The sequence below is a fragment of the Montipora capricornis genome, chromosome 8, assembly GCF_036669925.1.
Source record: "Montipora capricornis isolate CH-2021 chromosome 8, ASM3666992v2, whole genome shotgun sequence".
NCBI lineage: Eukaryota > Metazoa > Cnidaria > Anthozoa > Scleractinia > Acroporidae > Montipora > Montipora capricornis.
Window position 1 is genome coordinate 23,762,033 of NC_090890.1, and position 26,694 is coordinate 23,788,726.

Here is a 26,694-nt window from a genome sequence, read left to right on the forward strand (position 1 = left end):
ACGTGAGGAGACGGCCATGTTTGTGTACAAAACAATAGCAAATTATGGCTCATGTTTTGCATTATAATAGAGTCAAATTCCCAAAAGACCGTTTTCTTAATTGTTCTGTACACAAACATGGCTGCTGTGACGTCAGGTGAAAACCATCTATTGGTCAGTATCCTGTTGCCTTGTCAATGCTTAACACTTAAGCCTTTCAACATGAAGGAGGCGCGGTGGCCTCATTGTTAGAGTGCTCGACTCCGGATCGAGTGGTCCGGGTTCGGGTCCTGGCTGGGGACATTGTGTTGTGTTCTTGGGCAAGACACTTTACTCTCACGGTGCCTCTCTCCACCCAGGTGTATAAATGGGTACCGTCGAAATTCTGGGGGTAACCCTGCGATGGACTAGCATCTCCCATCCTTGGGGGAGTAGAAATACTCCAAGTCACTTCATGCTAATGAAACCAGAGATAAGTGCTGGCCTGATGAGCCTTTTAGCTCGTAAGCAGAGACTTTGCTTTACTTTCAACAAGAAGGACTTTCACTCCCAGCAACAGCATTCTTTGCTTTATATTAATTTAATTTTGTTCAAATTGTGTCTTTCAGCCATAATGTATCTGTTATTACCCACTATAGTAAAAAAAATCAAAGTCAGAGACAGCTTTCTGTTTTGGCAAATTTTTCCTCATTTAACAGTTAACAAATAACACAAATTCACACTCCTGTAGATTGAGATAATTTCACCCGCAACAGATCAATGCAAACCGGTTGCATGTTGAGATTTTAGAATTACCTGCGACAAGCTGTGTATGTTACATTCACCATGCATATCCTCCAAGGCCCCACAGATGAATCCTTCTCAATGTTCCCTAACTTAAGCCGAGCATAATCCCCACAATAAGACAACTTGCTGAGTCTCTCAACGCCTTGAACAACAGCAGGTTCTACTTTGACAGGAATTTCATTGATGTCCAAAACAGAATCATCATCATCCGTTGTCAATGATCCACTTGGGGATCGACTAGTCTCTAAACCATTTGAATCAATGTGCCTATGTTTTCTTTTCCGAAGAGAGCCCCTTAATTGGCTTGTCTTGCTCCTTGATGCATTTACAAGTTTGTTCTTTGTTTTTTTAAGAGTTCCTTGCCTCTCCATGTGTTTCTGAATGACAAAAGTTGGCGTCCTAGCAATACCTTTGCCGCAAAATGCAAATGATCCAAATATTGTGTTGGGTGAACGCCTTTTCAGAAGTTTCTTTCGAAATGACTCAATAGCTTCTTGTTCAACTTCTTCATCAAAAACAAGTTTCATAATCTGTTGAAATTATGCAAATGAACACCTCAAATAGAATAAAAACTTCAGAAAAAAAGTTTAAACCTTCTTTTGTACTCAAGTCTTCCTTAAAGTGCAAACATTTTTCGTTCCTAACATTCATCTCCCCATCCAAAGCAAACATTATGTCACCATTGTTACCAGAATTTCCCTTTTTCTGCACATGCCATGCAAGCCACGTAAACTTGGCAGTACTAGAATTAATTTGGACCCCCGACCGTGATGAGAAAGGCAGGGTCTATTATTGATTTTACTACTGAAATCACTAAACTGTTTGCACCCCGAAAAAAATGATCGACTGCATTTGAATTTCGACTTGCTCACATGACCACTTGGAGCGCCCCGATGTGCGACGTGTTATTCTTGATGTGAGCAAGGCCGTGGGAAAATAAAGAAACAGACGTATGGCATGAGATGAATGTGTACAAAGAACTTTCCACCATTTGGAAATGATATGTGGTCACTGATGGTTGAATGGAGGGGGAGATGTTTCTCTTGTAGGACATTGCAGGTTAAGCTCCCAGGGGTAGTTTCTTGTGGTGTAGAGGTTATAGCTGGAGTTCCTCAAGGCAGGGTTATTTCACCTACCCTGTTTAACGTGTTCATCAACGATAATGATGACTGCTATCCCCTAGGAGTTTCAATCAATACCTGTAAGTACCCTGATGATTGCACCCAATACGAACTGGTGCCGACTGGAAGTGAAAGTCATATGCATGATGTTATGGTAAAAATGGAGGCGAGGGCAGAGCGGAATTAAATGGAAAATAAACACCAAAAAGACCATAGAGATGTGGATTAGTTTTAAGACATCTCAGCAGATTCATGCACCTAGTTCGATTAGAGTTGGAAACGAGGAGTTGGAGAGGGTAGAAGTTTTCAAGTTACTCTGAGTGCATGTTCAGAGAGACTTAAAGTGGAATGCACACATAGATGAAATTGTAACTAAAGCAAGTAAGCGTCTCAAAGAAATTTTGCATTGCAAAGCAGTTTGTGACAAAATCAAGAATAAACTCATGCCTCTCAGATAACGGTCATGGGTTTAAACTATTGCTAATTTTGATAACTTTGTGTTTCTTGCCTGGCAGATAAAAAGAAAAATTCTGAGGTTTACAAGAGTGGTAAAACATGTTTGCTTTTGGTGGGGAGAATAATTATAATTATTGCAGTCAAAAAATATTTGAGTTTAGGTGCACTTTGAGAACCATGAGAAATAGACCAAGATAAGACATTTGAAACCATGTGTGAATAATGATAAATCAAACATGGCCTACTGTATCAAACTGATTCATTCATTTTCTGAAACAAAAGTTGCAACTCTTTTACATCGACATAATGAAAGCTTTGGACATAATGGTAAAAAAATGCAGTGGGTTACTACTAACAGAACAGAGCTGCACATTAATAACTTTGTTAACCCTTAAGACGATAGAACTCCATCAATTTTTAATTAAGCAAGAAGTTTCTGTACCTGAAAAGTGCTTGATCTCAGCTGTACACACTCATGAAGCCATAGTTCCAAGTGCTGAAGATACTGCACTCCAATCTTCTTTTCTTTGACCAGCGAACCAACAGGAAAGCTTCTTGTCACAATCATCTCAGAAGCTGCAGAAGTCAACAATATACCAATACTGAGTCACATCAATGTGTAGCTCAGCTAACATCTGTACCACATTTATAAATAGCATGCAAAAAAGATTTCTTCATTTTTGTGCCGATTATCTTAACTAGCCTTGATTGTCTATTATCTCAACTACCTTTCTAGGTGGACCCAAGATGTATACTACAAGAAAATAGCTACACGATGTCTATGTTGACTTACCAAATGGGTCGACTGGTGTCCCCTTGAAGATCACTCTGTAATTCGTCAAGAACACAGCACCATCTGCTGGTAACAGACAAGGTCCTCCAAGTTCACCTCCCTTCCCTAGATCGCGGCCATCATGTACAAGGTATGCACGCAGTCCATCACTAAGCATTTCCTCTCCTTGCAACAATGCTGGTCTCATGATCTTGGCCTGCGGTGAGTGACAAACATTGGACAGTCACAGCATGTTGGGATAGGTGGCAGCGACTGTGAGTCCTGCGACACCCACTCACTTTACCTAACCAATAAAATTAACGAAAAACAGTCACCCCGAAAAATGGTGGCTTTTGGATTTCCTTTTTTAAACCGACCTGTTGTTTTTCAGGTGTGTGGAAAACATGGGATACCCAGCAATCAGAAGCAAGAATGCAAAAACTGAGAAACTGAAGAATTCAAAAACCAAACAATGGATGGTTATAAAAAGATTCCTATTACAATTTGTATAATTATTAATTTTACTAGTGTAAATTGCAAAGAAACAAAGCCTTGAGGTCACCCTATTGGCATCAAGTTACAGGTGACTGATGGGTGCACTTAAGCTCCATTTTGATTGCATAGAAACCATTTATCACACACACCATTAACTCGTAACAAAACGCAAACAATAATATTCCAGATATTTCAACACCACATGTAGTCAAGCTAGACTACTCAGTAAGGAGCCTACATGTATCCCCACAAATGCGACCAAACTAAAAATGATTTTATTCCCGATATCTTAAAATAAGTTATCCTAGGAACAATGTCCTATAAGCCAGACCTTCTTCCATTGGACAGCCGGCCCTGTTATACAAAATTAATGCAATTTTTTTTTCCCAAATGGCTACTTGAAGCTTTTAATTACTTCTCTTATCATACATTTACTCAACTCAAAATGAAATTGCACGTTACCATGGTAATAATAAATCATTATAAATCATTATATTTCACGTTTCAGCTGTTTTTCATTATTTTGTACCCTGAATAAAGAATATTTTCCCTGATACACACCTTTTGAATAGGAGCCAGGTTTTTGTACTCACGATACACTGGCTCCAGTGATTCTATGTGCATAGCAACCACTCCAGGAATCATTGTGTAAAGAGACTTCAAGTGCTCTTGACTGATTCCTGCTTCTGTGCCGACTCTGTCCACAAATCGGCTGACAAATTTTGTGACTTGGTCAGCAATGGTTCCACCATCTTCATCATCCATGTAATTTTCCCATCCTCCACTGTCTGTTATGCAACTACCCACTTCACTGTTCACTGAAACCAGACAATGATGAGAGGTACAGTTAGAGTTTCTCAGCTCTTGTCCTGGCCCCAGTTGTTCAAACAATGGATAGCACATCTACTGGATAAATCACTATCCAGTGGATAAGTCATAGAGAAATCAATTACCAATACCATGAATGGAGATTTATCCAGTGGATAACGTTATCCACCTTTTGAACGACTGGGGCCTGTTGTCTGGGACAAGTAGATTTCATGCTTGGGAAAGCAACTTCCTTAGAACACTTATCCAACGTACATGCACAAACAAAAGAATTACTGTAAAAGTCCATCTATAACCCGCACCCATAGATAAGCCTCCCCCCGAATTTGGAAGCTTGAATTTCAAAAAAAAAAAAAAAAATTAAGACAACAAACTTCGAAGTTCTAATGAAGTTCGATTATTTTGTAAGCAAACAAGTAAGGTTTCAAAACACTGACATGGTCGTTGTTACAAGCTTTCACATCAACTCAGTCTTTGGATAGCGAAATTTCACTTGTCATACCTTTATCTTGTGAGTTTACTCTAAAAAATCTTATGATGCTCTCTCGCCAGAATTTTTTTCAAGATCAGTTATCACTTCGAAACACTCCATCACACGATAAGAATGAGAGCTTAAGTAGCCAAGCTTTAAAATGTGGAATGGAGTCTGGGCATCACAATGAAATGGTTGGCCATTTGCCTAGCGAGTACTTGCGAATACCATGGTATTTTCTCACATGTGGCAGAAAGACATGTGTCAATGTGACTGGCCTCAGGCATCACAGCAAACAGCTTTGTGGAGGAATAGAGATTTCCTGTAGGTTGGTGTTCAGTTGTTTGAGTAAAGTGAACATTAATTACTTGAAAGAACTCTTGGAAAACAAGAATTGCAAATGAACGCTTTAAGATACAAATGGCTCTTTTCACTCATGAAAAGGGCAATGAACAACAGCATGCTTTCAGTTTGTGATATGCTCATACAGTGACATCTTGAGAAGTTCTTATAAATCTTAATACTCCATTCTCAGATGTTTCTGTAGATGAGCCGCACCCCCACTTTTTTATTTGACTTTTGAGAAGAAAGGTGCGGCTTATACTGTACATGGAGTATTTCTACTGTACCCTGAGTATTTCTGTCTTTTATCTACATTAAACCTTATATAATCAGGCAAGTGAAGAGACCCCTGAGGCAAGTGGGCCACAAGGTTTGTTTATCCAATGGGAAAGTAAGAATTATATACAGCCTTCTCAAAACCGGCCGGTCGACAGCTCAATGAGCCGCCTCCTCAGAAAGCTTGACCGTCTCCTTCCAGTCAGAAAATGTCGGCCAACACATTTTTAGCTCGAACGTGAAGTCACTGGAGATATTATAAAAGCTTGAAAAAAAGTTAGTTTTACGTACAAATTCGCGTCCGCAATATTTTTTGGCGTCGCGCACATGAAATGTTTATTTAACTAACATTCCAGTATTTCTTATCAGACTCCAAGCAAGTGTCAATTCCATATGTGAAATTTCGTCACTTTAAATCCCCCAGATTGCACTAAATTGCATCTGTGAGTGTCTAAATTTAAAAAATTCCCTAGGGGAGCATACCCCCAGACCCCCCTAGAAGCTTGCATCCTTTGGGCACTCGCTTGGCTGGGGGTGCCTATAGCACCAAACCGTCTCCACTTTCCTTATGACCTGCTCCCGAAAAATATTTTGAGAAGGCTGATATATATTTTTTCTAGGGATCTTTTCTTCCCAACAGAATAAACACTGAGACACAAAGTACTCCTACAAAATCAATTTTTCTGCATTCAATTACTACAAAACATAAATGTACAGTACATAAAAAAACAAAAAAACATACCACCAACACCATTCACTATGCTCCCCATGTAGGTACCATTTATGGATTCATCACCATCGACAGTGGCCAAACCTGCCACAGCAAACAAAAATTCTATTAACCCAATGACTCCTACAATTGTCTGGCATAAGACAGTAAACTGTATTAAATATCACTCCTAGGAGGCAATGGGTGTTTAAGTGCATTGTTAACATCACTATGCTCATACATGTTTTTGATGTACTGTACAAAATCTGGACAAAAATCAAATGCTTAGTGGTAATAATCAACAAGAGGCTTCCGCAAGTTTTAGTATGGCTGCACTAAAAGGTCAATAGTATTACAATTATTACTAATGCCTAAGTCACACATGGAGGTTGAGTGCCCCAGAATGTGGGGGCTGGAACTGTCAGCTCCGAAACCCAAGTTGGTAGAACACCCAAAAGCCTGCCCTATCCAGCTTCAGTCCAAGCACCCATCACACTGAACTGGAAGAAAAGTGGAGAACCTACTACGAAGATAACAACTACGGTAATACTACAATGGGGAGAGGACGGAGGGGACACCAGAAAATACAACAAACACAAAATGCCCCATACCCTGAGCAGAGTAAAACTACACGGACCGTATCAGACTACCGCTGATCCAGTGAACACAGGAATGCCCTGAAATCAGGTCCAGAACAGTAACAAGACACCAGAACATGGCCTGCTAGCTAATTGCCTGCTAGCAGACCACACCGTATGACCATAAATGCCAATGCCACGCCAAGCACTGAGTACACTTGCCCCTAGTCATTAAGGAGCAAGTGGGAAATAATGATTAGAATATGTAGGGAATGAAACTGAACTCAGCACAATGTTCAACCTCATAAAAGAGACATTTTAATTTACTAAAATTGTTCAATTGGTGACACAATAAAGAAGAAATGTTGGTCTAGAGAACAAAGATGGGCAAAGCAGAACTAATTGAAGAGTCAATCCAAATGACATGTGGCACTATCTCTGGAAACATAGACAAACCTGTTGCTGGTGCCGGGCTGGGCTGAGGCATTTTCTCACTTGCATCCAGTGGTATTCTCATGTAAACCATGCGATTAGCATAATGTATTGCCTGACTGTACACAATGCCTTCCTCGCTGGTTATCTTGGCATCTTTCTCCATCTTGCTGTAGTGAGGCCATTTCTTGAGCTAAAACCAAATCGGGCAACAACTAAACTTTTATCCCAAGCAATCTCTTTAAGGAGGCTAAAAACAGTTTTAACTCTTTCAACAAGCTGTACTATTTTGGAAGGGTTGAATCTATCCACGTTGTTCATGTAACAGCAGATTTTATGGTACCAAATAAGACACCAATCGTTGACTTGCCCCTAACATCAATAGCAGCCACGTTGGTGAACTGAATAGTGAAATCTAAGTCTTTTGGGAATTTGGCTCTACTATTATGCAAAACGTGAGCGGCATTTTGCTTCGTTTTTGGCCATCTAATCATGTGAGTGTAAACCAAGGTTATTTCCATTGTACAATGTACATGTTGTAGATAATTATTGCAGACGAGTAGCACGATCACCATACCCGTTCCTGTAACATAACTAAAAATTGTGAAATTGTGTTTATTGGGGTGAAAATCACTTATTTTGGCTTATTTCACACCCAGACTTTCATATCTTTCTAATTGTTCGGAAATATTAAATATTAAATATTAAATATTAAAGTCTGGTCTGTTAAAACTGAATTTTTGATTTACCCATGACCCCTTGCAGGCGTGGTCTTTCATACAGATAGTCAATTTTGAGGCAAATAAAAAGTAAAAACAGAAAGCTTTCAGTACATGGAGGATAGTATCCCCTCATTTAGTTCTATGGACACCCTAAACGCCAGCTTTCTGCTCCACTTCACAATTTGAAGTCAGAGCAGATGTCTCTCTCAATTTCCTGAAAATTGCCCCTGAAAAGACATTGTGGACTTCCCAATGGGCTACCAAGCCTTGTGAAGCACATGGAAATCATGGCTTCTTTGCAAAGTAGGTTGTGATGTTTACTGGCACTCAAGACTTGGTTCAATATGGCCCAGCATGTTAAAAAAATTGTAGCGACTCAGTCAAAGGCTAATATTTTCGCGACCCTGAAAGCTACGATGACGGAACTGTGGAAATACCTAGGGGAACTTGTGAGCATTCAGCAAATGCTTGGTTGGAACCCAATTATGCCTTGGTTGGATCAGGAGCAACATTGAAAGAAGTGGTCTCGAAAAATATTATTGCACAATAGCAGAACAGAAAAAGCATAGGGACTGTTTTGAGAAGTGATTTCTCCATTCGTAGTGGATCCCTCAAACTAATTTTTCTGTAAGTTAAAGCACAAGGTATGAGCATTTAGTTGAGATGGTTTTGAACCCACAGATATCAATTGAAGACCTGTTTCAAACAATAACCTAGTGAGCGCTGGAATTCCAAAACACAGCGTTACAGTAAGGAAACTACGGAATTTTGAATCTTTTTAATGTGTTTTAATAAACTTGAACTGTTGAAATTTGGCCCATATGTAGTATTTACTGCGTGTTATCACTGGTTATTGTCCGTTAATCCACAAAAGTGTTCTCTCTTATGAAAAATGGTTTTGAAGATTTTCAATTTGAAAATTGTGTTATGCGTTACACTCAAAATTTTCCTATTTTTCTATCCTTTTCCTTTGTTTTCTCAAGAAAAGAAAGTCGCTTACCCTTTTTACACCCTGTATGCTAATCAACAAGGATAACCTGTATTCAGCAAAAATATAGCTTTATTGAAGATGTTAAACTGAATAAATCAAGAATTGTTTCTGAGTCACCCCCAATTGGGTATGGTGATTGTGCTACACATCTGCAGAGAGTTTCATCTAAGCCTGCTAATTACTTTTCAATAAAAAATGGGGGTCACCAAGTTTGTTTTGGAGAAAAAAACATTTAAAGACAATATAGGGTGCTTCTAAATGGTAACCATGGTAACCTATTATGTCACATTAATGAGTGCATCTTGTTGAGCAATTATTGGTGTTTCATTTATGTAGTACCATAACATTGCCTAATGTGAAAGAGTGTTGTAGAGTTAATCCTTCAATTAAGACATTCCCTCCAAATGGTTGAAATCTGTTTGAGCCATCTTACATGATGAAAATCTTAATAAGGAAATAAATTAATAAACATACATGTATTATTCACATTGAATACTGATAGACCTTTTTGCTGATACAGTGGCCATTTTGATTTCTTTTTGTCTTTCGAAAGACATTATGGGATGCTCAGGGTGTAAATTAATATGTATTTGCCCCCTGGGCATCCCATAATAGCTATTTGAAACAATAGAAATCAAAATGGCTGCCATATCTGCAAAAAGGTCTATCAACCCTTTCACTCCCAAGAGTGCCACTTACAGATTTTACTCTGTCTAACGCCAGACGATTTTACTCGTCAATGGGGAACCCCAAGGGGGTGAAAGGGTTAATGTTTGGAAATGTGCAACTACTATTCAAAAGTTTTTATGGTTCCGTAGCTTACATGTACACTGTAATTTTAATTTTTGAAGACAACAGCAACAACAATATTATTATTTTTACAAGAAGAAAGCTATAATTTTTATTTTTCTTTAAAGTGGTACTACGACCAAAAAAAAAATTCTTTTTTTCCTTTGGGTTTCAAAACTATGTTAACTAAACACTAACTGACCCAAGTTTTAACTTCTGATTTTAAAGACACCTGTTTATTTTAACTGCAATTTTCTTATTTATTGGTCCGTCATTACTAACTTTAGAATCTTGAGAGAGTTTGGTCGAGGAGAAAATGACGTCAAAGACTCACTAGTTTAGGAATGCAATGCATGTGTACGCGGCTGAATTAATATGCAGCACGGGACTTTCGGGCTTTCAGACTTTTAAACCCGTGTTTTGTATATATAGTTAATTGCGTTTATACGCTGAAATGTTAAGCTAGTGAGTAAATGACGTCATTTTCTCTAGATTCAACCCTCTGATGTCCTATCGGTCAGTTTTAAACGTGAGTAATGGCGGACTGTCAAATCCAAAACTTACACTCAACATAAACAGCCTTCGGATAAAATTCAAAGCTCAAGATTTTGCCAGTTGGGTGTTAAGCGAACACGCTTTCAAAATCGGAAGAAAAAAAGGAAATGATTTTTTGATCATAGTACCACTTTAAAAGGAGAAAAGAAAAACCAGAGAACATGAAGAAAGCAGAAAAAAAATTGAAAAACAAAAATAGCCTTGATTAGAGTGTACAGGACTCGATCTTGGCGGGTTAGCAACTAGCCAAATACTAGTAGATTTTCAGTTTTGGCTAGTGGACTTCTCTCGCTTAGTAGCCATGTTGACTACTGAAATGCTGAAGGCAAATATTATCATCCACTTAAAAATCTAGTGACATTTTCACTACTCACAATTGACGGGGCATTATTGTTAAAAAAGAAAAAAAATCAAATGAACATCAGAGGCTTCTTTTCTTCTGAGAACAGCTTGAAAAGGAAAGGTGATCACTTCAAAGAGGAAAATTCAAAGTGTGGAAGCAGAAAAAGAAGGTTTGTGTGAAGGTGGATAAAGGAGTTTCCATGGAGAAGTAGACAGCCAACGTCAATGGACTATTACAAATGTTCTTAAATGTGGCATAATGTATGCCAAAATGTATATAGTTTGAAGAACATTGTAGAGTTATTACTTGGGAGCGTATTAATGTTTTCCTTATGGCTCACAAAAAGAGCGCATTGCCAAGTGATTATTACCAGTTTACTAGCCAAGGCTACTGTTAAAAAAGTTAAGGTCGAGCCCTGATGGACACAATTTTCAGACAGCAAAAAGCTTTTTCATCATCGTGTGATGACAACTAACCTGCTTACAGAGGCTTCTTTTCTTCTGAGAACAGCTTGAAAAGGAAAGGTGATCACTTCAAAGAGGAAAATTCAAAGTGTGGAAGCAGAAAAAGAAGGTTTGTGTGAAGGTGGATAAAGGAGTTTCCATGGAGAAGTAGACAGCCAACGTCAATGGACTATTACAAATGTTCTTAAATGTGGCATAATGTATGCCAAAATGTATATAGTTTGAAGAACATTGTAGAGTTATTACTTGGGAGCGTATTAATGTTTTCCTTATGGCTCACAAAAAGAGCGCATTGCCAAGTGATTATTACCAGTTTACTAGCCAAGGCTACTGTTAAAAAAGTTAAGGTCGAGCCCTGATGGACACAATTTTCAGACAGCAAAAAGCTTTTTCATCATCGTGTGATGACAACTAACCTGCTTAGCAGCAATGCTAAGTGCACTTGGAACTGACTTTTGCTCTTCTTGTGTGCTAGTATTATCCAAATCACTGGAGCTCCCCGACTCCTTAGCTGACAATGAAATGTTATCCCTACTTTTCGAGAAGCTACGGTGCTTGGTCAGAGGTGTTAAGCTGGCACGTGAAATGCGTTGCTGGGCTCTATCAGAGGTATCTTCAGCATTTGCCTTGGGAGCTTCTTCATTAACATACAATTGTTTGATTTGTGCCTCTACGTCAGCATAAAATGCCTCCTCCCAGAACTGCTGTCGCTCCCAAACTGGATGATCTTGTACGCAAGTGTAAGCAAACTGAATTACACCAACATTGAGTTTCTAACAAAAAGAGATTCAGCATTTCAATCTCTTGCAATTAACTTTTCAATATATGATACATTTTATTTCCCACATGACAAAATGACATACCCTGCAGAATGTGGCTGTAAGAGGTAGAAGTGCTGCAGCAACTGCTGTATTACTCATACTAGCATCATCCTATTGGTGATAAACAGAAGACAAAGAAAGACATTTCAATGCTAACCCTGATCTACAGTAAATATTCCTCTCACCCAATTAGCTATTTTCTCAAACTTCCTAGATCTTGCCTGGGCACAGAGTTAGTTCTTGCGATTTGCACCAAAAATCAGAGATACCAGACAGTAACCCTTTCCCTCCTACATGTAAAAGTGCAACTTGTACATTTAATCGTAACTATGGTATTACAAAATTCTTGAATCTGATTGGTCATCAACAACCCTGACTTCCGTATTAAATGGGACAGTTTGTAATTGGACACCTTGAAATCGGACAGTTGTATGCGTCATCAAGTGCACGCTAGTTGTACTTAAATATTTTAAATTACAAAGCTACGTATGGCATTCTTTTCCAAACTGAAGCTGAATTATCTCTGAAAAATGCGTGGTTACAAACCTGCAATGCACTGTTCATGAGTCTTACAACCAAATCAAACTGGTCATGTTCCAACATTGATCTGTTCTGCTTAACTCTGAGAGAAAGTTCATGGCACAGAGCTAACTGGGCTCCTTTGGACTTCAGTGCTCGGACCACTGATGGAAGGGTCTGTTCAAGAAGAGAGAATTACATGTATTAAAAGCTTTCAGTTAGCACAGACCATACTGTGAAATTCAGGCAAAATTTGCAGAGATGTCCATATACAGTATACCAACAAGTATTAACCCTTTAATACCCAAAGCGGCCTAAACCGGCCAGACTTAGTATTTTGCTGTCTAACACCAGTCGATTTTATTCATCAATGGGGAACCCCCCGGAGTCAATGGATTAAACAAGGAAAAAAAATCCAATCCAAAACAACTTCCTTTGATGACACTAACTAAAAGAATGAATTACCTTTCTCGCTTCAGATATCTTGTTATCAAAAATGTACGCAACACAGTCTCTTAACACCTCAAGCTTGCGACTTGGAATGTAATGCTGTTGGCGGTTTGAAACAACAGTTGAAGGCACAACACACGGCTCTGGGCTTTTGATTTTGTAGGGGGCAGCAACATTCTCTGCTTGATCAATATACTGGCCGATTTCAGATTCACTGAGCTCAGGAAAGACTAGTTTGCTGTACAATTCGGCTTCGATAGATGGATCCAATGGTTGGATTGCATTTTCTGCTGTATCACCAGAAGGTTCCTGTCATGAAGCAAGCAAGCAGAAATGTTCTTAGCACTTGCAAATATCCCCTAACAGAACAATGAATGTTGCTGGCCCAGAAATTAAAAGGTGAAAAGCTGGGGTCAGACCTCAGCAAAACCAAGACCTCCTCAGTAGTTGATTAGTTAATGTACTAGAAACTACTGTATGATTGCTCAAACTCATTAATAATTCATAAGTTAATAAGCTCATAAGTTAATAAGCCAATCGCATCACCACATTCTGGTCACCAGGACGAGTTTGAAACCCAATGAAACACTACTTGTTGACTCATAAAATGAATTTCAAATGTGTGGTTTGAAATCAATAATTTCAAACATATGTTTTGAAAAAACAAGTACAAAATGGCTCTTAATTATAATAATTATTCTAATCTTCGAAAATACGAGCTGCCTATTTGTTTTTATAATGTACAGAATTCGGAACAGCACTAGTCACCCAATCTTCTTCCTCCTCTCCCAGCTTTTACAGGGTCTAAAATTAATATCTCTCTGCACTCTCCATCTGGACATGGTAACGAGTTATTGCTCACAGATCTCACATGCTTCTGCACAACTATGAGGTGTACAAAAAATGTTTGACTTGAAAAAAAGTGATTGAAATTATAATTGCCTTTGTTGGAGAAGTAATTTCAAAATTTGTACGTCGTACTTCATTGGATTTCCAAACGCACAAAAGCACTTAACCCATTTCCCCCTAAACCGGCCATACTTAGTATTTTACTCTGTTTAACGTCAGACGATTTTACTCATCAGTGGGAACCCCCAGGAGTCAAAGGGTTAAAACCACTCGGCCTGCCGCCTCATGGTTTCAAACATTTTCTTTTGTTTGGAAATCCAATGAAGCACTCACACTCGTTTTGGAATATTACGTACAGCACCGTGCAAAAGTAAGCTGACAGTCGCTTTGGAAACTCAATTTTCGACTCGATCTCCGATCCTCCATTCTCGGAAAGACCGAGGATCAAGGATTCAAGAAAGACAATTGAGAATTGAGTCAACTATCAAGAAAGAATGAAACCTGATACCCCTGAACAAGTCTAGCACCGAGATTCAACCATCAATATAATTTCCCTTCAAATCATTGCATTTAAGACAAGATGTAAAAATACATGAATCACGTGGTATGCAAATATTTCTAAATGTTTACATTGGAAATTAAATTTTACATTCGATTCTCGATAAAATCCATCGCGTGGTAAAGCTCACTGTTTTGCTTTTATATTTTAATCCACGGCATAAGATTGCAGTTTTGAAGAGAAGACTCACAGGAACGATAGCCGCTATCTCATTTTCTTATGAAACAGTTCCTTTTGTTATTTAATCAAGGAGTAACACTTTTGTGACGTTGAATCAAGTAAGAATAATTGACAATGTTTCGATTTTGCAATTGAGTGTTGAGGATCCAGTTTGATTTAAAGTGAATGGAGTCTCGATCCTTGACTCCATTCTTGATCCTTGCGAGGATCGAGTAGAGACTGTCACCTTACTTTTGCACAGTACTGTAGTATCATTGTGCAGCAATGGCTTACATTGTCATAAAGCTTCTGTGCCAGCTGTTGAATGTTGGCCTGAACCTCAGCATCCAATCCTCCTTCTGTACTCAGAATACTGTCAATTTCTACAGATAACTAGAAAAGAGGCAATGTTTTTAATGACAACTACCCTCTGCAGCTGTCTGTTAAGCTTTCTCCAGGGAGTTTGGTTCGTTTTTGTACATTCTTGACATTTAAAAACTAGAAGAGATGGCTGAATTCCCCAGGGAGTTTGAAACACAATTATGTCATTAGACTTGACATTACTTCAAATTTGAACAAGTATACTCTACAGAATTACCTGGTCAAACAGATCACATGCTCTATAAGGAGGACCACGGCATGCGACAAATGAGAGAAATGAAATGCTGTCCAAAACCTGTGAAGGAATCCAATAACAGAAAGTCAATGTATTCCTTTTGAATGAGAAAGATATGATCTCATCAGTCTGGAAAAATTATCTGAGCACACAAAATGGATTAGACATTCCAAGAAGAAACAAAAGCACTGTGTGATTCTCTGCACTAGTACTCTTTTCTTGTTCCTTCAGATACACGTATTACACACTTGCCACTGACTGCAAGAATGCCTTTGAAAGAAGGGAAATTCTTTCAGTCTAGTTAACAAGAAAATTAAATTTTACCTTGGACAAAAATGCATCACCCACCATGCCTCTATACTCGAGGAATGAAACCTGCGAGAAATACAGTAGATATACGGGTAATGTTTTACACAGCAGTCTCAACAGTTCAATCTTATAATAGTGAGTGCAAAAGAACATGTATTTTGACTTACCCCTATCAACAAAAATTTTGGAAGAGTTATAGTGAAAACAACCCTTTACCTTCAACAGAAAATGGGGACAAGAGGAAGGCTCATCTTTTAAAGCTTGGAGCCAATTAAGCCTACATTTCAACAACAGGGGTTTCAATAAGTTTTTGCACAAGCGGGTACTTAAGACTAACAGGCGGGTACATTTGCCGAAGCCCTGAAGGGCCTTTGACCCTAGGGGGGTCCGGGGGCATGCTTCCCCGGAAAATTTTGAAGTTTTAGGATGCATTTTCATGCATTTTCAGGTCTTTTTTTGGTTGCTTTGTTGTTTCATTTTTTTGCTCCCAAGTCAACTAATTTAAACAAATTTGAAGAGAATTATGTGACAATAAAGTAATCACAGTCAACTATTTCTATTGAGGTGCTACTTTTTAACACTTTCACAACTGGTATCCTTAAAATGGTCTAAGTTCAATGTAGTTTTAGCTCAGGGTTAATCCTTAAATCAAACAAAATTACTCTATTCTATAGAGAAACATGGTTATCTTATATTTTAGTCGCATATATCATTACAAAAACACAGAAGCAACTTAAAATGTATGTATATCACTTATATCAGTCTGAAGCCACTTAATTTACGACTTGATTTTCAAGACTTTCAAGAGCCGGGCCTTTTACTGCTTGAACACTTTCTACCACATTTTAACCATAACAAACCTTCTTGATTATACCCATTGGAACATAATTTTACAAATCAATTACTTGCGGAACAAGTCTTACTTAAAAGTCATGTCCCAAACCTAAATACGAGGTAGAATGTGCAAAATCTCTTCCACTGTTTATATTGTAATTTCAAAATATACTGTTACGAAAGAAAGGACGAGTCCCTAGAATAGCGATCGAGTGCTTAGTATTCATCTTCACTTTCGAAAGCAGAATCATCCGAATCATAACTTGCTTGGTGGTCTCCAAGTTTAAAAGCTTCAACAGCAGCTTCCACCTCTGCTTGCACACTTGCTTCTTCAACTTTTATCATCTTCTTGGACCTGGATATCGGTTTGGACAGCAGAGTCCACAAGAATGGTTTGAACTTCACCCTGCAAGTTTCCACAAGATGTGCCACCTGGATTTGCAGAGGGAGGGAGTTTCCTTCTTTTCTTTGCGTTGCTCCAGGCCTCAACAGCTTCTTTAACAAGTTCCTGTGCTTCACGGACAGGTGGACCGTTGATGGAGATATGCAGCAGCGCCTCCAGCATCTGATTAGTCATACTGCTACGGAGTCGACTCTTTACCCTCTTAACAGCACTAGCCCCTCTCTCGGGCCATGCATTTGACATAGGAAGAGAAAGAATGATTTCTGCAATCCAAACAAGCTTAGGGTAGAAGTGGCCATATTCTGTGCGCATGGAAAGTAGCCTCTTCAGACTCCACTCAGTTGGGGTGATGTTGTCAAGTTCCTGAGGAATCTGCGCTTTCCACAAAAGAAGATCATATTTTAACCTCTCCCACTCTGCTTTCACTTGCTGCTGAGCTTCCTTGTCACCTGGAAAGTAGTGGTTTGACAATGTGCCGATTTCCTTAGACCCATAGCTTAAAAACTCTGCTGTTCCACGGTTTGGAATGGCATTTGCATTAAAGATGGCAAATGCACAGACCACTGGCATCGCATCCTTGAAACGAGAATCAATGTTCTCCTTGAGGGCTTGCGTGTACTTCTTTAGAAGGTTGCGAAGAACTTGTATCTCGTGGTCATTGCTTTTAAACTCACAGGTACCGAGCCGTCCATTCTCCTGAATATCAATCTGAAGTTGGGTGATGGGGGTTTTGTCTTGTGCTATCTTCGTTAGCTTGTCAGTAGTGTAGGTGATAGCTGGTAGGATATGGCCAAAGTTGACGGTACCTCGCTGGAATACTCTGCTTAATGCAGCAAGCTCTGGAAGGACAGCCTTCAAAATATATAAAATTATCGTACCAATAAACTTAAAGCTCTTCATTTTGGACAGCAGATACGTCGCCAAGCCATCTTTTTCATCTGCGAGATTGATAGCCTGTATGATAGGAACAAAGTCTTCATACACTCCATCTACAGCATTGCTTGTAGACAGCCAACGTGTTCTGCAAGCTTTTCGCACCTTTTTCGCCACAACAGACCTTGCTTTTTGTGATAGCTTCATCTTGCGCCACGACTCTTGTGCTTTCACCAAAAGAGCAGTCCGCTTAGGCGATTTAGCAAAAAACTTCCAGAGTTGCAAAAGGACTCCTTCGACTTGTGTGATGTATGTTGTCTCATCACTCGCACCAGCACAAGCAAGGGCCAGTCTGTGACAGACACAGTGCACATTAATTAGCTTGCTGTTGATTTGCTTCAGTCGGGCGGCCACACCTGTTCTTTCGCCAGTCATTACTTTGGCGCCATCGCTTACTAGGCTCATCATCTTCTGAACGTCAAGTTCACATTTGTCCAGATTGTTAGAGATGCAGTTAGTGATTGTCTCAGCATTGGCGGAAGAGGAGCCCTCCAAAACATTGTCGACGAAAAGGAATTTCACCATAGCCTCTCCATCATCAGAGACATACTGAGCAAAACCTATCAACTGTTCCATCACCGAAATGTCCGTTACCTCATCAACTAATAGACCAAATGCTTTTGATTTCCTTAGCGCCTCAACCACTCTCTGCTTCAGTACTCTGCCTAGAGTCAAGAAAATCTCGATAGTTGACCCATAGGAGCGATGACGAAAATGCTTCATGTTTTCAAGCCCAAGCATTTGGAGAAGTGTGAGAAGTGATAGAAACTTCTTGTTGGCCATTTCTTCTTTAGCCAACCAGTATACCGACATAAATGCATTCTGTAGGACTTCATCTTTGCTCTTGACTTGTTCCTCGACTTCTTTGTGAAAAATTGACACTCGGCTGAGCATCTCTGCCTGAACAGCTGCTGCATGCTGAGCACTTTTTGAATGATCTTTTAGAGCATCTGTTTTCAGGCGCTGTGCAGGTATGAGGTTATATACTCTGCTGTTGTTTTTCAGGTTTGCAGTATTGTGCTTCTTACACAACAAACAAAACATCCCCCCTTTCTCATCATCTGGTTCCTCCTTGTAAATCACCCACCACATGCCAGTACATGAATCAAATGCCAAGTTATCATCTCTTATCCACTGGTGCTTGAAACGGTCTCGTTTTAGGGCGAAATTTTTTTTCTGCTCCCTTTCACTTAGGCTGAAACAATTATTTTTATTACAAGTGTAATAACTGTGGACTATTTCCGAAGGCCCGAACAGCTTCAACACAGAATCATGATCACAGAAATCGATGCTCATCTCGCTTCTTGCGTAGGATGTAGCGGGTTTTACAACATCTGCTACACTCTCACCTGACTTTGAAGATGGAAGGGGCTTTTCCTTCGCTGAGGTAAGTGACTGACTGATTTCACTATCTAATGAAACACTTTCTGCCGAAAAAGAGATCAGTTGGCCGAAGTAGGACACAACACAAGGCAAGTAACTGAACATGATACATTTTATTCAATTCCATCGACGATCGATACACAATATATTGGCGCAAAAACGAAGCATAATATTAACATTTGAGCGATATAATCACAGAAGGTTTTTCCTTTCAATATCCTCAACTAACCTTGGGAGGAATCAGTCTCGTTTGACCTCTTTTGTTTTGACACTGGCGTGAAATATGCAAACAACGATTGCCTTTTGGCCGCCATTAGTATTCACACTCTGTCCCAGTTCCCGTCGATTTCAGCTGAGATGCCTTGCACATTTTTTTTGACGTAGCTTCCGAAGCGATGTTTATTACATGTTTTGCAGACTTTGCTTGAACTTTCATGGGCCAGAAGGCTTGGAAGATGCCAGAATGTCTTTTCTTTTTCATTTCCTTTCGTTCTCCTATAAAATAAAACCTATTTTGCCAAATCTTTTGGCAAGAATTCGACGCTGAGATGAAATTATCTCGCCTTACTTGACGTTCGTGTGAAGGCTCCAAGCGGGTAATCGGCTCGTTACAAGCGGGTAGATCTACCCGCTACCCGGCTACTATTGAAACCCCTGAACAAAGTGTTACAAAAATAAAGACTGAAAGTACGACATCAACTCAATACAAAAAAAAAAGATTTAATGCAAGGAGAGAGAGCTGGAGGATTGTGTGGGGATGACCATAGGAAAGAACTAAACAAAAAAGAATTGAAAATTTTTGAAGGCAAAAAATGGAATTAGACTCTTGTAAATCCGCCAGTTAAGAACATTCTACAGAGCTCCATGAACATGAAAAAATTACTGTACCTTGTTAAATGTTATAACAGGCTTGGGATGGATTCTGATCAAAGTCAGACAAGATCGATAGCCAGAAAACATTTGAGCAAGCAGTCGTATGAACACTGCACGCAATTCCTTGTCCTACAAGAAAAAAGAGGAAACTACAGATTAGAGCTACGACTGCCAGAAACTAAAGAAAGAAGTTGAGGAAAATTATGTTCTCTCATGGCAATACCTACCTGAAGCACTGGAAGTGAAGGAGAGGTTGATGTCTGGAAGGCACAGTCTGCTGTAACAAGTTGAGGATGCAATACCTGAACATGAATAATAATATTTACTCATCTTTTAAATAAGATCATCAAAAACACAAGAATACAAAGAAAACTGTTTTCATGTAATGTACATATACCAAAGGACTGATAACTCATAAAATTTATTTGTTTTACCAAATACATGTAGTTATAATAGATAACTAGTGTGGAAGAAGATCCAAATTGGGCATCTATAGCTTACCCCAGTTTAATAGTGTGACATCATATCTTATTCATTCCCCTAACAAGACGTACATGTAAGTCCAGCACAGGGTTTTAACCAGAAATAATTTATACTGTGGACAGGAGTCATTTACATGTGCTGTACATACCACCCATACGTAATGAGATGAGTTATGCAAAGTTTTTTTTGCGAAGGAAACAACAAGGTTGACCACTGGAGTCAAAGACTTACCAAGGTTAATTCATGCCTTGTTCGGCCTAAGAATGGTTCAGGCAACGAAGCAAGGTTGATGGTGTCTGGGATGAAGATGTGTCCTCCATCAATATCCACAAGGATAACATCAGCCTGCAAAATCACAAAACAGCAATAAGGTAAAGTGAGAATAATCATTATGAGCATCTTGATGGCGGGATATCAAGGCCTTCCTGGCTTCAAGTACAGGTTGGTTTTGACAGGAAACAGAAGGAAGTGAAGAAGGAAAGAGTGCTTTGAGGCTTTACTTTGCACTCTGGAAATTACTGGTACACTGTACATGCACTTTAAGGAATCAATATAGAGCCTTGTTTTAGTTAGGAAAGTGACATTTGCATTGACAACATGTTGTATTAGGCTCCCTTACCAAGTCAGGTGCGATATCCTTGTAACCTTCATGAACTCCCATGATGTATGGTGTTGGTGCATTCAAGAACTCAAGCAGTGCAGCAGGCAAAATTGGAATGAAAACATAACTGACGAGCAAAGTTAAGATAAGAAAATAATGTTGGTAACATTCTCATTGACTCAAAATAAACTCTGTAGCATATTTCAAATTGCAAGCTATTTTCTAAACAATTCAATCTTTTTTGTGGGTTATAAGTGAAAGGGAGACATGATCCCTGCCATTATCTGGAAACTTATATATTATTATAGACACCTGATAAATTCAGCCAGAGCCAAATGTTCATGTCCAAATTGGACAGTAATATTATTTAATTAAACAATAATAATTATTGATCACTTCTCCCTTTCATATGTAACTCACACTTCAAATAATTGCTAATTATTGCTAATTGATTCTAATCGTATCAGTTCCGTGGGGAACTAATTTGCCCATGACAAACCAAGAATGGTTGGTCGGCGCACTGAGCTAAAGACTCCACTGATCGCGCCTACTGTACCTGCATACCAGATTTACGGAAAGCTAAACTAAAGAATTATCGTGAAACAGCAGTGGGTCTCTTCACTCAAATTTAGCAATAATTACAGTATATTGCACTCCTCAGAAAGCCATGCTCACATGAATAAGCAAGGTCCACAGCTAGTACAAAACTTCCCTCCAGCTTTGACAAATGCTCTTTTAAAATTGTAACAAAAAACACTAACACAAGCGATGACAACGACCTCAGAAGGGTAGGCTGGGAATTAAATGTAGTCTCCACATTACATCACACAATGTGTCACAAAACACCCTGATACAGGGGCCTTGTGAGATAGTTTCTGTCCCTTGTATTAACGCAACAAATCAATATGACACACTGCACGGACAATGGACGAATTACAATTGGCTTGAAAATTTGTCATTTTTGAACTGAATTCTGTTACATTTGCTTTGTAAACGTTTTGACCACTTAGACTGCTGATAGAAGTGCAATCGCAACAAACGAGGCATTGTCACATTGGTAAAGTGAGACTGTGTTTGCAAGTTTCAAATGATCTAACCATTGTTCATTTCCATAGTGAAACATGGTAAGAAGGTTATTTGAGCCAGAACAAGATGGCGTCCCGACGCTGAAATGGTATGGTATCATGATAGATACTGGAGGGAAACCCCACAGAACTGATATGATTAGAATGCATTCTCTTCAAAAGCAATTATTTGAAGTGTGGGTTACATATGAAAGGGAGAAGTGATCAATAATAATTATTATTATTGCTTAATTAAATAATATTACTGTCCAGATAAGCGTGAAGATCACTTCTCCTGCCATTGCAGAGGCCATGGCTTTAAATCCTGTTGAAGAAGCATGAATTTTTCAATTTTTCAATATCTTTTAAGTGATAAGTGAGAGGATCACTTCTCCCAATCATATTTTTTTATCTGGAAGGTATTTTTGTATTACCTAAACTTCAGTGGGTACATCAATGCTAACATAGCTTGGGTGGCATGAGTCAACTGCGAATAACTGCTTGAGTAGAACACTATCTTGTTTTCTGTCAAGACGGCACAGAAAAGAGCCAACATATTGTGGATACCTGTTGAATAAAAATAATGATGACAAATACATGTAATTATTATAAATTTGTCAAATCACCAGCAGGAACAAGACATCTACAATATTACAAGTATGTTGTCACTATAAAGCAATAATTTGCCTATGAGCTCATTGGTTTGATAACTTGACAACTTGCCTAGCTGATTGAACAGGATAGCAACTGATTTGCCAGTCACTGGAAGGGTATCTGAAACCGGGGGTAACAGAGTCTGCCGATCACCAGCTCCCATGGAAAATGTCATCTTTGGTCCACCAGGAGGAGGCACTTGAACAAAGCCCAAAATGCAGCCAACTAATCCTTCTAAAGATTTGGTGTTACCAGACAGGAATGATAAATAGATGGTTGTAAGGCAGTTCTGAAATAAAAAGGACAGAGAGAAAATGAGAGAATTGGACAATCCTCACTTTGAGTATGATCTACCACTTGTTTTCCAGGAAATTGCTTATACCCTTTGAACTTTCTACACCTAAACCTTTCCTAATCGACGCGTAAATTGTTTGATAATAGACAGTGTCCCTCTGGTGAAAGCCTGTTCAACTGCTTTCATTAGGGGGTCTTAAAGGCAAGTTAGATTCACCCATCTTGAAATGACGAAAGTTACCAGACAAGGAATCTCCATTCAACCACAAAACTTTTCACAGTGTCAATGATGGCCCGTAACTTTCTACAAAGATTCAGCCACCATGAGCAACAAAACACCATGCAACCTTTGAGAACTCAAACATGATGTTACCAGTTTCTTTCTCCAAACAAAAAGCCTGGTTACTACGCAAAGTACATTTATATAGGACAGACATGCTTACAATGAGCTGCCAACATCAGCTTTCACTGAAAAAATTCTGGGAAAAAGTTCACCAGGAAAAGCAATCTTGTTTCCAAACAAGTTGACACATATATATTATATACAATTTGGAGGGTTAAAAAAAGTGAATCAAAGTCTCATTGAGACTAAAATTTGGTTTTATCAACGGAGTTGATAATGTAAATTGGCCACCGTACAGAGATTCTAAAAGCTGACGTTTCGAGCGTTAGCCCTTCGTCAGAGCGAATCGAGGGATTATGGGTTACGTGTAGTTTTTGTAGTAGAGTAGGAGCTACGCTATTGGTGGTAACATGGCAACGTGAAAAATAGGAATATATTAGTTAAATGAAAAGCGTTCGTTAATACCGTGAGGATTAAGGGTGCCGATTTGAAAGATGAATTTTTGTTCCAGATTCTTGCGGCTTTCCGTCGTACCTAGATGTAGGGAAAGGCCGCAGACAGCCATGTGTTTTTTGGAGTGGTTAGGCAGATTAAAATGGCGAGCGACTGGCTTGGATGCATCCTTGTCATTCTTCTCAACATCGCGAAGGTGTTCGCGGAATCGGTCACCTAGTCGTCTACCTGTCTCACCAATGTATAATTTATTGCATAACGTGCAGGTTATGCAATAAATGACATTTGCGGAGGTACATGTGAAACGATCGGTGATCTTAACAGATCGCTTAGGTCCCGATACCTTGCTAGTGTTAACAATGAAAAGACAAGTTTTGCATCGTGAGCGCGCGCATTTGAAAGTGCCGGGTTGCTCGTTAGTTTTGAGCGCGCTTCTAACTAAAAAGTTGCCTACGTTTTTGTCGCGTTTGAATGAAATAAGTGGAGGTTGCGAAAAGATTCTACCAGTCTCGGGATCATTTTGGAGTAATTTAAAATTACTAAGAATGATGCTTTTGACTGCGTGATTATGAGGATGGAAAGTGAGGGTGAATGGAATTCTGTCATTCTTATCTTTTTGTGACGTTTGTAGTGATGACTGTCGACAGTTTCTTTAGAAACTACCCCTTCATTCATTTCTCATTGACACTGCTAATTGAATGATAGATCTAACTTGACACTGACTTGACTTTAATCTAATACTTTCACAGGATGAAGTAACTCTATTTCCAAATTATGGGTTGGGTCTTCATTAGCCCACAGGAGTGCTTCATTCTCTGGATACTACCGGTAAATGAAAGTCTCTAATTAAATTTCTCTCTTAGAGGCTATCACTGCAACAGCACTTTTCTTTTTCAGAGCATTTTTCTGTTACTTTATTCTCCTGAGCACTGCTTTTATACTCACTGAAAATCTGGAATGAGAGTAATAAAATTATTTTAACCCTTTGACGTCCAAACCAGCTAGACTTAGTGTTTACTCTGTCTAACGCCAGACGATTTTAATCGTCAATGGAGAACCCCTGGGAGTCAATGGATTAATTATCTAGTAAGTTCACATTTATTTATTCCTTGTATTTCATGTTTTCATTTTTTGCCTTTTGATATTATTTCTTTCATTACTAAGGCATGGTAATGCATTTAATAAACTGCATGGTTTCCTTTTTGGACAATTATTTTTCTCCTGATCAACTTTGTATGCTGCTTGCATTGCACATTGTAAAATGGAGAATAACCTTTAAAAAACATTGATTAAATTACAGATTGACAAAATTATAATATGTACGTACCTTAAACACTTCAAAATAATTTGCTCTCGAAACAAGAACCAAGCATTTTGGTGCAAACCTATCCAGTGCTAATTCACCACTATTAACAGAAATGCCAGGCACATTGTCAGAGCCACGCTTGTCAGACATAGATGAATCAGATTGACTGCCATCCACAGCTGCATCCTTGCTTGTCGGCTTCAATGCTCCCGCTGACTTAGGCTTAGTTTGACTACATTTTTCATAGAATGTGAAGCAAGCACAGTATCGATGGTCCCCCTCCATATCAGTAAGAACTGCCACAAAGAACGTTGGTGGCTTGCAGTAGAAGGAATAGTTCCATCCTCCAGGCTGGCAAAACTAAACAAAGGATACAAATAACATTTACTTTCTTGAATTAACAACTGCATCGCCAAGTGGAGGTTGGGTATCTGAAACATCCTGGAGCTTCCACTACATTGGCAGCGAGCTCCAAGATGGAGACTGCACCCATGGCTGGCAAAACCTGACAACCCAGCCATGAGCCCCCATGCAGCAGAGAAGATAGGCACATGTGACACTGATAAACAGTGGAAGTAGAGGGGAAAAAATGCTAAACACTCCACAGAAAATATTCCTTCCTGCCAAACCAACAAATAAGCTCTACAACCCAAGGCACAAGGAGTCAGATGCATGCGCAAATATAACAAAACCACTGACAACTGACTGCAGCTGCTCCTAGTTGTTCCCTCTGTTGAACTGCATTTAACCTCATCAAAAATGGTGTCAAATTTACACGACAAAAATTCACAGCTGCAATGAAAATTTATAGACCTGAATGACTCCACATAAAATTTTCATGTAGATTAGAATTCAGTTGCATAAACATGCGAGGGCATTTGTTGATTTCATATATTTAAAAGAGAGTATTGTTGTTCTAAAGCTGTCCATAGTTATCCTTGCAACTACAGAAAATTTTTGTCCAGGTATATAAATAATATTAGGATGATATGAAGGCGAGTTGTCAATGATAATGTTAATCATTTGAAACCATTTGGTAATTTCACAAAACAGTGAAAACCAATTTACAAAGGTCATTTGCAAGTCACATAAGAGATTTTAACTCATACATCCAAATAAATATAAGCATTGACATAAATTTGAAGTGAAAGTATTTGTATCATCACATTAATCATCTCAGCTATATAAACAAGTATTCAAGACACTAATCCAGTCTCAATATAATTTCACCCCGGTTTTTTCTCAGAAATCTTTGTTTGCATGTGATGAGAAAAAAGAGTCCAACATTGTGACAACATCAAGGTACCTCAAAGTACGCAAACAAACTGCGCAGAATACTGTGATTCGGAGCAAGCCGAAACAGTAAAAATGTTCCTTTGAAGCCAACGCAGAGCAGTTCTATCTGAGGAATAGTGCTTACATGTAAATTGCACGCGTTCCCCGACGATCTTTATAAGAAAAGAAAGATCAGCGACTTTGTGAAAGCAGTACAGCAAAAGAAAAAGATTCTCAATTCTCTTTATTCAATACAAGGAGTCGCTAACTCTACAATAAACTGAGAAATACTTCATCCAATATTGGTCAGCAAACATGTTGTGATGTTGGTTATTTGACGCGCGAACTGGAATACGTGAAAGTCCAGAGCATGGTGCCTTCAATGTAAGGTTTCAAAACACAT

At 38.9% G+C, this 26,694-nt stretch overlaps 2 protein-coding genes across 2 annotated transcripts in view; both read right to left on the minus strand.

Annotated features, from left to right (window-relative positions):
* Nucleotides 1-26,694, minus strand: part of LOC138058875 (myotubularin-related protein 13-like) — a 41,768-nt gene that overhangs the window by 14,384 nt on the left and 690 nt on the right. The window contains exons 3-22 of the mRNA XM_068904320.1: nt 25,038-25,376; nt 22,690-22,909; nt 22,401-22,533; nt 20,921-21,029; nt 20,533-20,646; nt 20,046-20,120; nt 19,834-19,947; nt 15,408-15,458; nt 15,066-15,143; nt 14,762-14,860; nt 12,916-13,209; nt 12,478-12,627; nt 11,974-12,042; nt 11,527-11,883; nt 7,271-7,439; nt 6,270-6,341; nt 4,171-4,427; nt 3,136-3,331; nt 2,785-2,918; nt 775-1,295 (exon numbers count right to left, since the gene is read on the minus strand). Of these exons, the coding sequence (XP_068760421.1) occupies nt 775-1,295; nt 2,785-2,918; nt 3,136-3,331; nt 4,171-4,427; nt 6,270-6,341; nt 7,271-7,439; nt 11,527-11,883; nt 11,974-12,042; nt 12,478-12,627; nt 12,916-13,209; nt 14,762-14,860; nt 15,066-15,143; nt 15,408-15,458; nt 19,834-19,947; nt 20,046-20,120; nt 20,533-20,646; nt 20,921-21,029; nt 22,401-22,533; nt 22,690-22,909; nt 25,038-25,376 (3,551 nt within the window). The remainder of the gene's footprint in view (nt 1-774; nt 1,296-2,784; nt 2,919-3,135; nt 3,332-4,170; nt 4,428-6,269; nt 6,342-7,270; nt 7,440-11,526; nt 11,884-11,973; nt 12,043-12,477; nt 12,628-12,915; nt 13,210-14,761; nt 14,861-15,065; nt 15,144-15,407; nt 15,459-19,833; nt 19,948-20,045; nt 20,121-20,532; nt 20,647-20,920; nt 21,030-22,400; nt 22,534-22,689; nt 22,910-25,037; nt 25,377-26,694) is intronic.
* On the minus strand, nt 15,990-19,604 carry LOC138059379 (zinc finger protein 862-like). Its single transcript, XM_068904970.1, has one exon. The coding sequence runs from the start codon at nt 19,048-19,050 to the stop codon at nt 16,558-16,560; it is 2,493 nt and encodes an 830-aa protein (XP_068761071.1). The 5' UTR covers nt 19,051-19,604; the 3' UTR covers nt 15,990-16,557.